Source organism: Macrobrachium nipponense, chromosome 12 (assembly GCF_015104395.2).
Source record: "Macrobrachium nipponense isolate FS-2020 chromosome 12, ASM1510439v2, whole genome shotgun sequence".
NCBI lineage: Eukaryota > Metazoa > Arthropoda > Malacostraca > Decapoda > Palaemonidae > Macrobrachium > Macrobrachium nipponense.
The window spans coordinates 67,911,613-67,926,612 of NC_087205.1; the positions used below are offsets into that span (position 1 = coordinate 67,911,613).

General features: G+C 37.1%; 2 protein-coding genes across 2 annotated transcripts in view; one reads left to right on the top strand and one right to left on the bottom strand.

Moving 5' to 3' along the window:
• The window catches only part of LOC135224576 (ring canal kelch homolog), a gene marked incomplete in the record, with an annotated part of 536,926 nt that overhangs the window by 173,790 nt on the left and 348,136 nt on the right, over positions 1-15,000 (top strand).
• LOC135224830 (ring canal kelch homolog) overlaps positions 1,242-15,000 on the bottom strand; it is a 120,981-nt gene continuing 107,222 nt past the window's right edge. The window contains exon 7 of the mRNA XM_064264152.1: positions 1,242-1,412. Within this exon, the coding sequence (XP_064120222.1) occupies positions 1,242-1,412 (171 nt within the window). The remainder of the gene's footprint in view (positions 1,413-15,000) is intronic.

Consider the following 15,000-nt stretch of genomic DNA (forward strand, 5'->3'; position numbering starts at 1 on the left):
CTCAGTAATGAGAGAGAGAGAGAGAGAGAGAGAGAGAGAGAGAGAGAGAGAGAGAGAGATTTCAGGACCACGTGATTGCAACACTGCAGCTCTTCCCCCAGCTCTTCCCCCTCCTGGCTGTCACAGAACTTGATATATCTGACAGTTTTCGTACCTGGATCTCGAGGAAAAGGTTACTGGAAGTTACTTGAGGAAGACTGGGAATTCCTTCATTCTTCCATAATTTTTTAAATTATAAGCTAAAATCTTACTAATTCACTATGGTATTTTCTTTAATGAATTGATATTATTGCTGTATAAATTAATTATATTAATATTTGAAAATAGTAAATCATTTATTTATCATACAAAAAAAACATACATCTTTGTAGTAGAGAGAGAGAGAGAGAGAGAGAGAGAGAGAGAGAGAGAGAGAGGAGAGAGAGAGAGAGAGAGATTATTATTTTTATGGAGATACCGAGTTACTGACAGCTATAATGAAACATATACGTAATGTAATATTAAAACAGAGGAAGAATTCTAAAAAATACATACATATTTGTTGGCTTCATGATCGCAGTCTGATTTATTTTATATTTTATGAAATGTATTTAGTCATGAAAATAAACATCAAAATACACTAACTAGTGATTATTTTTGTCGGAAAATACAAAGAGAGAGAGAGAGAGAGAGAGAGAGAGAGAGAGAGAAACGATGCTAAACTAAAAGGATTCTTATCATAGTATGCGTTTTTAAAAAGCGTCGTAAAACTCAGAGCGTCGGAAGCGTCAGCGTCGTAAACCTCGGAAAACAAGTGTCGTAACCCAGGGGCGGATTTTTCAATTAATATTTAAGAAAAAGCGTCGTAACCTCGGAACGTCGTAAGCCGGACCCGTCGTAACCCGGGGACCGCCTGTATATATTTATATATATATATATATATATATATATATATATATCTATATTATATATATATATATATATAAGGCAAATATTAGTATGAACAATTTCAGTGAAAAATCCATAATTTTGAAGCCCCTGTACGATATCTTTGGGAAAAGTTTCATGGCAACACTGGGTGGAAGCCAGTGCAAGTGCCAAAGATATCAACTTGTATTTTACCCAAACACTCATACACAAAATAATATGCATGTAACACTACATTGCAATGCCATATTAAATGCAGCATAGACAGACTAGTCTTGCTTCAATTGAGGCTATACTATGTACTTCAACACTTTAGTAATGATGAAGAAAATAACCTAGGTTAACTCACATTGTGTATCTTGTTTTAAGAGGGGCTCCTCTTCCACTCGCTGAATTAGGTAGTCTTGTGGAAGTAACGGTAATCTAACATATTCCATAAGTTCTGCAAGGTATTGCTCTCGACTTGTTAGGTCGCCACTTACCCAACTCATCACACATTCAAATACCTGAAAAATATTATAAATAAATAACATAAGTAAGTATGGCAATTACCAAAATATTAAATGTTAAAATCTAGTTGAACCCTCATATAATAAAAAATAATCAAAAGCTGCAGGTATAACAACAAACCATTATCAAAAAGATATCAATTCATGATTAAAAGGACAAGAGCTGAGCTCAAGCACACTATCTTATCACAACCAATTTTTTAATGAGTATAATTGATACAATGTTGTAAGGACAGAACACTGTAAGTCAGAGCCACTATAACCCAGGGACTATCTACACACACACACATACATACATACATACATCACACACACACACACACACACACACCACACCAATATAATATATATATATAATATATATATATATATATATATACACATGTATATACACACACACACACACACACACACACACATACATATATATATATATATATATTATATATATATATATATATATATATATATATATATATATATAAACACACATATACAGTAAACCCCTAGTTTAAATTTGCAGCTGGCAATTTGCAGTCACTAGCTTACCACAACCTATTCTTTAATTAATATAATTGAAACAACGCTGTAAGTACGGCACCACTGTAAGTCAGAGCCGCTACAACCCGGGGACTATCTACATTATTTAGTATATATATATTTTATATATATATATATATATATATATATATATATATATATAATATAAATAAAGGTTTTTGCCACAAAGAGAAAAAAATGAAAAAGCGAGATAGCCGAGTACTTTCGTCTTGTCCGACCCTTTACTAAGGCAAACCGAAAGTACTTTGCTATCTCGCTTTTTCATTTTTTCCTTCGTGGCAAAAACCTTTATTTATATATAGCATCACGTTTTATTTACTTTGTGATCAAGTTATTCATATATAATATATAATGTAAAACACACACATACAGTAAACCCCCCGAATTGCAGGCTGGTAATTGCAGTCAGTGAAACCTCCCAAAGACGATCTCTGCAGGATGTCTGCCTCGAGAAGTTCAGTGGCTCTTAGAACTCCCTACCTGTACTCCCATGGCTCAACCAACGTATGATCACAGGGGCAGAAGCCTCTGACCCCAGTCTCATCCACGACCAACTGATTGCTGCCCAATCTGAAGACCTGGACCTACAAGACATCCGTTGGGATGCCCCAACAGACCTGGCCTCCTTGGGAGATTGTTCTAGGGACCAGTACATCCTTGAGAAGGAGATACTATTCCACGTTTTGCAGAGGAAAAGTGACATTGCCAATGCTCTTCATAAATGCCTAGTCATACCAAAGAAACTACAGAAACAGGTCATACATCTGGAGCACAATAGGATCAGCAGTGAATGATTTTATCAATCATTCTCAATTTATGAAAAGCTTTATCCTTTCATTTAATATTTTGTTGACTATGATTAAACTGCACCGTCTCACTCTGCACACTGAGCACAGACTCAATTAAGACTTTTTAATGTTTCTGTATTACACTTGTTGATTGTTTTTCAGATTTTTTTTATCATTCTGCTAAATTCATTGTAAAATTCCCTTTTGTATGTGAATTGTTATTGTTTTTACATACATACAATAATATTTTAACTCTCTCTTCTCTCCTCAACATATCAACGCTCACTCATTCCATCTCAAGTCAGCTACTTGTGACATCACCACAGTATCATGATTTTGTACATTTTATGCTAAATTTTATATTGAGATGCTGTATTTCTGTATTTATTTTGTCGAGTATGGTTATCATTAAAATAAATATTGTAAATGAAAAAACATACAGTTTTTATTGTAGGACGTAGTAGGCCATCGCATATAAGTTATAAACAAGATAATCGGTCAGTTCAAAGTACAAGCATTTGTTCAACAAACAATACAAAATTTTCTCAAAAATTTCCTTCAAAAAGGAAGAAAGTTCAATGAGATACCACTGTATATAAAGTGGAACCTTGGTTTCTGTATGCAATCTATTTCAGATCATCCCATGAAGTCCGAAATGTATAAAATCCGTAACAATAATTCCCATAAGGAATAATGTAAATCAAATTAATTCACTCTAGAAACCCAAAAATATTAACAAAAAAACATTTTATAGAGAATTAACAACTTTACATACAGAAATGAGAAATATAAATGAATAATGAAATGGATGAATAAACATTTAACACCACCCTTACGTTTATGGAAGACGAAGAAGAGGGGAGAGGGAGTGGGAGAGGTTATTGTTAGGAAGGGGAATCCCCCTCAAGAAGGACTTCAGGTATCAAGGACCTTCTGCGGTTAATTCTCATCTTTGTTTTTTACTGGCAGTAGGACAAGCAAAACTATCCAGAGACTTTTGTTTCTGGCATCATTAAAATTTGCCTAAACTGGAACAAGGCATTGTCAATAAAGATGGAGACACAGATTATAACATCTTTGTTGGGATGAATAGATCTCCACAAAATCTTTTCCATCATGCCACTTTGCAAACATGCCTTTAATCAGTTGAGTAGGCACATTATGTATACCCATTCACTTTCTGAATTTTTCAAACCAACCTCTGTTGACCTTAAATTCCCTAACAGCAGTACTTGTTGGCATTTTCTTGCTTAGCTCGACATGCAACACCCTCCAACACTTTGCTACGACTTCTGTCTTAATTCTACAGTGTTTCTTGCCATTTTCACAGAAGGGACTGGCACTTAAAAATTTTTTTTGGTTGGCTCAATGATGGCTTATTGAGCAGTTGCAATCAAATAAAAAAGCACAAAAAGTAATGAATGGGTCACTAAAGAACACAGGATGTTTTGTTTGGGCGCTCTGAACAGGGTCTAGTCACAAGGTGGGCCCTGGAAGGAGCGTTTCCGGTTGTATGAAATCAAAGGATATGTATGAAAACCAAGTCAAGATTTTGTCAGAAAAACTCTATGAAAACAAAATCATACTAAAACCAGGGCGTAAGAAATCCGAAGTTTGACTGTATATATAAATATATATACATACACAATCACTTAATTATCAGGATTAATAGAGCCAGGGGCCTGTCAGATAACTTTCTGAAGCAACTTAGCCACTGTGTCAAATCTGTTTAGTGCTGATTTTGCCACTTTTGGAGATGGATGGGGATCCGCCATAGGTTCCAGCCTAAGAGTCCTAAGGGACCTCAAATCCTGGACTACTAGTTCTAAGAAATCAGGAAATTTGCTAGCACAGACCTTAATCAGTCTCTGAAAAGTTGATGATCATACTACCTGCTCTTCCTCGGCATCAGTCAATTTCATGAACCTCAGACTCATTAGAGGGAACCCTGGGGAAGCAGAGGTAGCAGCAGCAGATACCTGTTTTTCTGAGCTGAGAGAAGTTTCAAACCCTCTAAAAAAGGACTTAAATTTGGAAGCAAAAGCCTATTCCACACCAGAGGAATAGTTGGCTGCATTTTGTGCCATGGCAACTGGCACCAAAGAATCATCTGCATAGGAAACATCATTATTACAGGCAGTCTTTGGTTATTGGCGGGGTTCTGCTTCTGATGGCATGATGATAACCAAAAATCAGCAATAACAAGCTAATCCCAGCTATCGGGCATATCCCTCGTTATTGGCGCAGATAACCGACTAATTGGTGCCGCTTCCCTCAGTGGGATCAGGTGGCATATCAGTGTCAATTCTAGTTTTGTCATCAATAGACAAGTACAGTGGGCAGGGGGGGGGGGAGGGGGGCCCTTATTCACAGACTCACGGATTCATTGATTTCTCTATGGACCATATCTACCCATTATCTGCAGGAAATTGGTCTATTTGTGGTGTTTTCCAACGAAAATAATCACTAATCAGTGTATTTGGATGTTATTTTCATGAATAAATACATTTTTGTATGATAAAAATAAATGATTTACTATTTTCAAATATTAATATTATGTAAGCAGCAATAATATCAATTCATTATAAATTTTAAAAAATTATGTAAGAATGAAGGAAATCCCAGTCTACTCTTTCTAACTCCAGGTACTAAAGCTGTCAAAATATATCAAGTAATGTGACAGGAAGAGGAGGAGCTGTTGTGTTGTTGCCACTAAGTGTTCATGTAATTTCTCTGTGTCTCTTTGTCTCTGTCTGTCTGTCTGTCTCTTACTGAGACAAGAGAATTTTGATAGTGCATGTACTATATGTTTATTAATACTTTCAAATAATAATAATAATAATAAATAATAATATATTAAAAGATTGTTGATTGCTGGCCTCAGCTGCATTAATTTTATACAGGTTCTCTATTTTTCTAATTATTGCTTTCTCCATTGTTTGCTTAAACTGGTGAGCAACGCACGAAGGTTGCATATCTCAATTAGGTAAAACGATTGGATTTTTATTGGTAAAATCATCCCAAGAGCAAAACCGCCCTCCATGAATACAACACAGGAGGCCTTTCTGATCCCGACCGGCATGCGAAGGAACACTCCAGTAACGGCCAAACATCACCATATCGAAGCCCGAAAAACGCACAATCAAGAGGAAAAATACCACGAAGACGACATTATTCCTGAATAATACCCAGCAGTGATGTCACGGCGCTTTTAACCAATCAAATGAAGGAACGGCGATATGATATGCAGCTGAGAAGATCGGCGCCTGTTGAGCATGCGCTCGGGAGCTGGCTTGAGCCCGCAGCCTGGCAGCCAATGAAAAAGCAGCCCCCCATCCACTAGCCAATGAAAAGGCAGCGGCACGACGGCCCCCACTGCGCCACCACAATATAAGCAGTTGGACTCACCCTCTTACTTCAGTCCTTCACCCACTTCTGCCCAAGAGGATGTCTGAGGTTTATTCAGATGAAACATCCAGAAAGAATATAAATTTAAAAGAAATAGAATTTAACATCAATTCTATCTGCATTAAACTACGGCACAAGATAAGGCCCTAATAACCAGATATATCTAAAGAACGATAGATGGAAATAAACTCTCCCATATGCAGGAAGTGCAATACGAAAAAAATTAGACCATAAAACCCACATAGCAAGCGATGTCCGGCACTTGCACAGAACCAGTACAAATAGAGGCATGATTCAGTGGCAAAAGCCCTCCACTGGAGCCTGTGCAAGAAACACCAGCTACCTTGCAGTAATAAGTGGTACGAGCACCAACCTGAAGGAGTGATAGAAAACGATCTGGAGGCAAAGATCCTCTGGGACTATGGTATCAAAGCAACCAGATAGGGTGATAAGTGCAAATAGACCAGACATGACATTGATTGACAAAATCACGAAGAAAGTATCACTCAATGATGTTGCAATACCATGGGACAACAGAGTTGAAGAGAAAGAAAGGGAAAAAAATGTATAAGTATCAAGACCTGAAAATATAAATAAGGATATGGGATATGCCAGTGGAAATTGTATCCATAATCATAGGAACACTAGGCACGATCCCTAGATCCCTGAAAAGGAATCTGGAAAAACTAGAGGCCGAAGTAGCTCCTGGACTCATGCAGAAGAGTGTCATCCTAGAAACGGCGCAACATAGTAAGAAGAGCAATGGACTCCTAAGGAGGCAGGATGCAACCCGGAACCCCATACTATGAATACCACCCAGTCGAATTGGAGGACTGTGATAAAACAGAGAAAAAAAAAAAATAAATAAATAAAAAAAATAAATAATAATAAAAATAATAATACGTAATAATAACAACAATATGTAATAGTATTTTAAAGAAATACAATAATCTATCCATTTCACTTTTAAATAAGAATGACTTTTTCTCTCTCTTTTGCCACAAAAGATATGTATGTCATAGTGGTAACTCTCTCCCTCTGTTCCGCTGGAAGCGTGTACGTACATAAATTAACATCTCTGAGTGAAGAGATAAACACACACACACACACACACTCTCTCTCTCTCTTTTACCGAGATGAAAGAATTTTTATGGTACTAGTATGTATTATGTTTATTGATATTTTTCAGTTAATGATAATAATATATAACTGTAATTACAAAATTTTTATGGGGTAGTATTTAGAGATAAAAATAACCTTTCCACTTCACTAACAAAAGGATAACTCCTCTCTCTTACTGAGATGAGAGAATTTTTATGGTAGATGTATGTGTTTATTAACCCTCTTACGCCGACTGGACGTATTTTACGTCAACATTTTTTGTCTCCCGTGTGCCGACTGGAAGTATTTTACGTCGACTAACAAAAGTTTTTTTTTAAATTCGCGGAAAATACTTATAGGCCTACCAGCCTAAAACTTTTTGAATTACGCGCCTTGGGGGATTGCTGGGAGTTCACGGATCAAGGTGTTGTTTTGTTTACAATCGTTACGCAGTGCGCAAGCGCGAATTTCTTTCTTGCCACACTAAAAAGTATCTGTGACACATCTTGGAAAATTATTTTGTCACTTTGACATAATTTTTGTACCATTGTAAATTAGCCGTTACATGAAGTATTATATATGAAAATGTGCACATTTTATGTAGAATACAACAATAAAATATTCATGATTGTAGCTTTTATCAGTTTTAGATATTTTTATATAAATAACGATAATTGCCCCCAAAAATTTCAACCTTTGGTCAACTTTGACTCTACCGAAAATGGTCGAAAAAATGCAATTGTAAGCTAAAACCTCTTATATTTTAGTAATATTCAATCATTTACCTTAATTTTGCACCTAATTGGAAGTCTCTAGCACAATATTTCGATTTATGGTGAATTTATGGAAAAACTTTTTCCTTACGTCCGCGCGGTAACTCTTCCGAAAAAATCATACATACGATTGTGGTAATGTTTGCATCATTTTAAAAACAAATTAGCCGTTATATAAAGTTTTATATAGGAAATGTGCGCAATTTCATGCACAATACAACTAAAAACAACCCATGGTTGTAGCTTTTATCAGTTTTGAGATATCATATAAATAACGATAATTGCCAAAATTTCAACCTTCGGTCAACTTTGACTCTACCGAATGGTCGAAACCGCAATTGTAAGCTAAAACGCTTATATTCTACTAATATTCAAGCATTTAACTTCATTTTTCAACAAATTGGAAGTCTCTAGCACAATATTTTTATTTATGGTGAATTTATGAAAAAAATAACATTTCTTTACGTCCGCGCGGTAACTCTTCCGAAAAAATCATACGTGCGATTGTGGTAATGTTTGCCACCATTGTTTTAAAATTTAGCCTTTCTACATTAAAGTTTTAATATATAAAAATGTGCGCAATTTAATGTAGAATACAACAATAAATAATTGAAGGTTGTAGCTTTTCTCAGTTAAATATATTTGCATATAAATCACGATAGAAAAAAAACCACGTTCGGTCAACTTTGACTCTACCGAAATGGTTGAAAAACGCAATTGTAAGCTAAAACTCTTACAGTCTAGTAATATTCAGTCATTTATCTTCATCTTGAAACAAATTCAAAGCTCTTAGCAAAAATATTTTAGATTTATGGTGAATTCAAAAAAAATCTTTCCTTCCCTCCGCGCGCGGATTCTCCGCCACAAATCTCCGAAATGCGTACGTACCATTCTCGGAATATTTGCTCCGTGCCATATTAGGCATTTCATAGAGTTTTATATATGAAAATGTGCGCAATTTTATGTAGAATAAAACGAAAAATATTCAAAGGTTGTAGCTTTTCTTATTTCCATAATAATTGCATATTAAAAATATATATATATAAAAATTTGACATTCGGTCAACTTTAACTCGTCAGATATGGTCAAAAACTGCAATTATAAGCTAATACTCTTACAGTATAGTAATATTCAATCATTTGTCTTCATTTTTGTTTTGAAAGAAATTGGAAGTCTCTAGGACAATATTTAGATTTATGGTGAATTTTTGAAAAAAATATGTTTGTTTACGTCTGAGCGTTACGAATTCATGCATTTATTTTGTGATAATATTTTCTCTGTGTTGCTTTTATCGTTTTACAATGTGCTATATCCAAAATGATCGAAATTTAGTGTACATTAAAAAAAAAATAAAAGTAACTTGTTACCATTAAACTGTTTTGCGCACAGCGCGATTTGAATAAAATTATATATGAAATTTCGTTTTTGCGCTATCATATATCGCATTATTTTATATATGATAATGATAATTATTTTCATTTCTGATGGTTGCATACTAAAACTTCAGCAATGACAAAAAAAGGAGCCAAAAATTAACTCTTAATCTTGAAAACTAAGCGCGCTGTGATTTTTTGGAAAAAATATTTTTTATCCGCTTCCTGCGCTCACTCTGAAACACCTCCAGCACACGGGAGACAATTTTTTTTTTACCGCTTCGGCGTAAGAGGGTTAATATCTTCAAGTAATAATAATAATAATGTGGCGCCGTGGCAGAGTGGGTTAGGTCGTCAATTGACTGGTTAAGCAACATTGGGGCTGGTCAGTCGTTGGATGGGTGACCGCTCTCCTCAGCATTGATTCCTTGGGAAAGAATCTTTACCATAATTTCCTCAGTCTACTCAGCTGTAAATGAGTACCTATTCCTGATAAGGTAGGGTCCTGCTATGGGTTAAATAGCAAAACTCAACGATGATGGAAAGAAATGAAGAATTAAACGACAACGACGTAAATGGAACCTCTGGCAACAAAGGAGCTTCGTCCGGCAGCCAGCTATTCAGCCCAATTGAAGGGGAAGATGGTCAGGTACTTGGAGGTCGTCATCCAGCAACTGACCACCACAACGACAGTAACCAACAACCAGAGACTGGAGCTACAGAAGCAAACCAGAGGAAGAAATGGACAAGAGAAGAAAATAAGGAAATATGGAGATGCTACATCAGAAGCAACCTGATGGAGAGAGGATATAGGAGGAGGTTGGTCAACATCTGGAATGAGAGGAATAACAACCCCCAAACAGAGCACAGGCTGGCAGACCAAGTAAGGAACATGAAGAAAAAGAACTGGAGAGACGATGCCACAGAAGACGACAGGGATGATGAGGTATCAAACAATGACACATGAGGAAACACTGACGAAGTAACAGACAGGACGGAATGGGTAGAAAAGATCAGACAACAGATGAAGCCAGACACAGAGAGAACAAAGATCCCCTCCATGAAAGCCTACAACACCAAGAAATTAAGGGAGAAAACAAGGGAGGTCAATGAAATAATGAGACTAATACACACCACCAATATCACAGAAACAAATAACTTGACATATGCAGGAGCAAGATTAGTAGCAGAACTGATGGGGACATGAACACCAACACCACCAGCACAACCAACCCAACAGAAACCAAAACAGCAACCGCCTTGGAAAAGGCGCCTGGAAAAGCAAATCATGGTGATGAGATCTGACTTGAGTAAACTGAAAGAGATGGCAGAAAAAAGGCTAAGAAGCAAGAAAACAAGGGAGGAACTGAACGAGATATACAAAGTACACGAGAGGGGACTAAACAACACAATAGAGGATGTAAAACAGAGGCTTAAGGCCAAAGCACATAAGATCCAACGATACATGAACAGGAATAAGGGATATTAACAGAACAAACTATTCGGAACCAACCAGAAAAGACTATACAGCCAACTAAGAGGGGAAGACAACCACCAAGAAATTCCTGAAGGCGAACCAAGTAAGAGACTCTGGGAAAACATATGGAGCAATCCGGTATCACACAACAAACATGCAACATGGCTCCAGGAAGTCAAGGCAGAAGAAACAGGGAGAGTAAAACAAAGATTCACTGACATCACGACAGACATAGTCAGACACCAACTAAAGAAAATGCCCAACTGGAAAGTCCCAGGTCCGATGAAGGTCCATGGATACTGGCTCAAAAAACTTCAAGGCCCTACACCCAAGAATAGCAGCAACAAACTTCCAGCATTGTATCACAAATCACCATGCGCCCAAATGGATGACCACAGGAAGAACATCCTTAGTCCAGAAAGACAAGAGTAAGGGAAATATAGCCAGTAACTACAGGCCTATCACCTGCCTACCAATAATATGGAAGTTACTAACAGGTATCATCAGCGAAAGGCTATACAACTACCTAGAGGATACAAACACCATCCCCAACCAACAGAAAGGCTGCAGAAGGAAGTGTAGGGGCACAAAAGACCAGCTCCTGACAGACAAAATGGTAATGAAGAACAGTAAGAGAAGGAAAACCACCCTAAGCATGGCATGGATAGACTATAAGAAAGCCTTCGACATGATACCACACACATGGCTGATAGAATGCCTGAAAATATATGGGGCAGAGGAAAACACCAATCAGCTTTCCTCAAAAAATACAATGCGTAACTGGAATACAATACTTACGAGCTCTGGAATAAGACTAGCAGAGGTTAATATCAGGAGAGGGATCTTCTAGGGCGACTCATTCTCCCCACTACTCTTCGTAGTAGCCATGATTCCCATGACAAAAGTACTGCAGAAGATGGATGCTGGGTACCAACTCAAGAAAAGAGGCAACAGAATTAACCATCTGATGTTCATGGACGACATCAAGCTGTATGGTTAGAGCATCAAGGAAATAGATACCCTAATCCAGACTAAGGATTGTATCTGGGAACATCAGGATGGAGTTTGGAATAGAAAAATGCGCCTTAGTCAACATACAAAAGGGCAAAGTAACAAGGACTGAAGGGATAAAACTACCAGATGGGAGTAACATCAAAAAAAAAAAAAAAAAGGACACTAGATGAGACTGGATACAAATACCTGGGAATAATGGAAGGAGGGGATATAAAACACCAAGAGATGAGGGACACGATTAGGAAAGAATATATGCAGAGACTCAAGGCGATACTCAAGTCAACACTCAATGCTGGAAATATGGAAAAGCCATAAACACATGGGCAGCGCCAGTAATCAGATACAGCACATGAATAATGGAATGTACGAAGGCAGAACTCGGCAACATAGACCACAAAACTAGGAAACATATGACAATACACAAAGCACTACACCCAAGAGCAAATACGGACAGACTATACATAACACGAAAGGAAGGAGGGAGAGGACTACTAAGCATAGAGGACTGCGTCAACATCGAGAACAGAGCACTGGGGCAATATCTGAAAACCAGTGAAGACGAGTGGCTCAAGAGTGCATGGGAAGGACTGATAAAAGTAGATGAAGACCCCCAGAAATATACAGACAGGAGAATCACAAACAGAACAGAGGAATGGCACAACAAACCAATGCACGGACAATACATGAGAGAGACTAAAGAACTGGCCAGCGATGACACATGGCAATGGTTACAGAGGGGAGAGCTCAAGAAGGAAACTGAAGGAATGATAACAGCGGCACAAGATCAGGCCCTAAGAACCAGATATATCCAAAGAACGATAGATGGAAATAACATCTCTCCCATATGTAGGAAGTGCAATACGAAAAATTAGACCATAAACCACATAGCAAGCGAATGTCCGGCACTTGCACAGAACCAGTACAAAAAGAGGCATGATTCAGTAGCAAAAGCCCTCCACTGGAGCCTGTGCAAGAAACATCAGCTACCTTGCTGTAATAAGTGGTATGAGCACCAACCTGAAGGAGTGATAGAAAACGATCAGGCAAAGATCCTCTGGGACTATGGTATCAGAACAGATAGGGTGATACATGCAAACAGACCAGACCTGACGTTGATTGACAAAATCAAGAAGAAAGTATCACTCATTGATGTTGCAATACCATGGGACACCAGAGTTGAAGAGAAAGAAAGGGAAAAAATGGATAAGTATCAAGACCTGAAAATAGAAATAAGAAGGATATGGGATATGCCAGTGGAAATTGTACCCATAATCATAGGAGCACTAGGCACGATCCCCAGATCCCTGAAAAGGAATCTGGAAAAACTAGAGGCTGAAGTAGCTTCAGGACTCATGCAAAAGAGTATGATCCTAGAAATGGCGCACATAGTAAGAAGAGTGAGGGACTCCTAAGGAGGCAGGATGCAACCCGGAACCCCACACTATAAAAAAAAAAAAATAATAATAATAATAATTATAATAATAATAACTGAAGGATGATAACACGGCACAAGATCAGGCCCTAAGAACCAGATATGTTCAAAGAATGATAGATGGAAATAACAATCAATATAGTAATATATATATATATATATATATATATATATATATATATATATATATATATATATATATATATATATATATATATATATATATATATATATATATATATATATATGAGGGCCTCAGAACCACAGAGTTGTAAACGCCACCCCCACCAATATTGAGTTAGGCATACCAGTAGATTTGACAACGTTTCCTCTGTCTATTTATTGTATTTCTATGCTATTCAGGAGTTTCAAAAAGGTCGAAATCCCTACTTGAGCAGTAGGAATTATTGATTTTGACTACATGAATGAATGTGGTGTCGCACGGAGATTTACAAGAGCTCAGTTAGAACCACAAAGAAGCACGTTAGCAAGCTCAAGAGTGAGCCAATGAGAGCACGTGTCACTAAGCGGGTAGTCAGTTCTAAGACAATCAGCATTTTTCCCCATAAGGCGCCCGTAAGTATCGGCCAATCACCACACAGTTTACAATCTGGTGATTTTCGCGGAGGAATTCGGTTGCCCACGGTGTTGTGGTTTGGTTTTTTGGGATTATTATCCCTTATTTAGCGCCATTATGCCTTCCTCTGATAGTGAGAGTGACCACAATGATGTCGTGCAACAGCCAAGAGGAAGAAAAAGGACAAGGAATGAAGCGTCATGGAAGAAAAACAGTGTTAAGTTATTGCATGACGCTGGCCAAGAATATGTTTCTCGGCGTACATGCAAACTTGTACCTGCACGTAGTGTAGGCCAACCATGTCGTGATGGTTGCTTTAGCAGGCTTGGTAGGCCTATAGTGGATGGAGGTTTTATTCAATGGGTTTTATGGTTTGGGAGATTATGATAACAAAGCAAATGCTTAACATTCAGTCGTTAGTTACGACCAACCCAGTGAAAAGACGTCATGCTACGATTGGAGAGAAGCTCCCACGTAAAGAGAAAACGTATGCTTATTGTGTCAAGAATGATAATGTTATGCATAAAGTTTGAAAGCAAGGCTGTCTTTAGATTTTTGTCATTATTGATAAGCGAGTGATTAGTGCATTGCAAAAGAAAACAATAGTAGGTACACCGATCTATTGCTGTTATAACACGAATATAATAACACTTTTACATATTCAATTATGGTTTAAGTGCTGGTTATGAATAAAAAATACACAAATGTGAGGGGTTAGGCGTACATTTTGAATGCTAGCGCACAAGCACACCCATTTTTTTTTTTTTTAATTTTCACAAAAAATTTATAAAGGGTAGGGCTTTCATATGAAACTTAGTTTAAATCAATATCTTTCTTAGAAGCAGAGTAATGAATGCTAGACTTTGAAGGCAATTTACCCATTTTTTAAACAGTGGCGTTTACCACCTTGTGGTTCTGAGGCCCTCATATATAACTATATATATATAATATATATATATATATATATAATATATATATATATATATATATATATATATATATATGAGGGGGGACCCAAAAGTAACCGGAATTGTGTCAATAGAATTTTATTCAGTTATTGTTACATGTTTACAGTCTTATC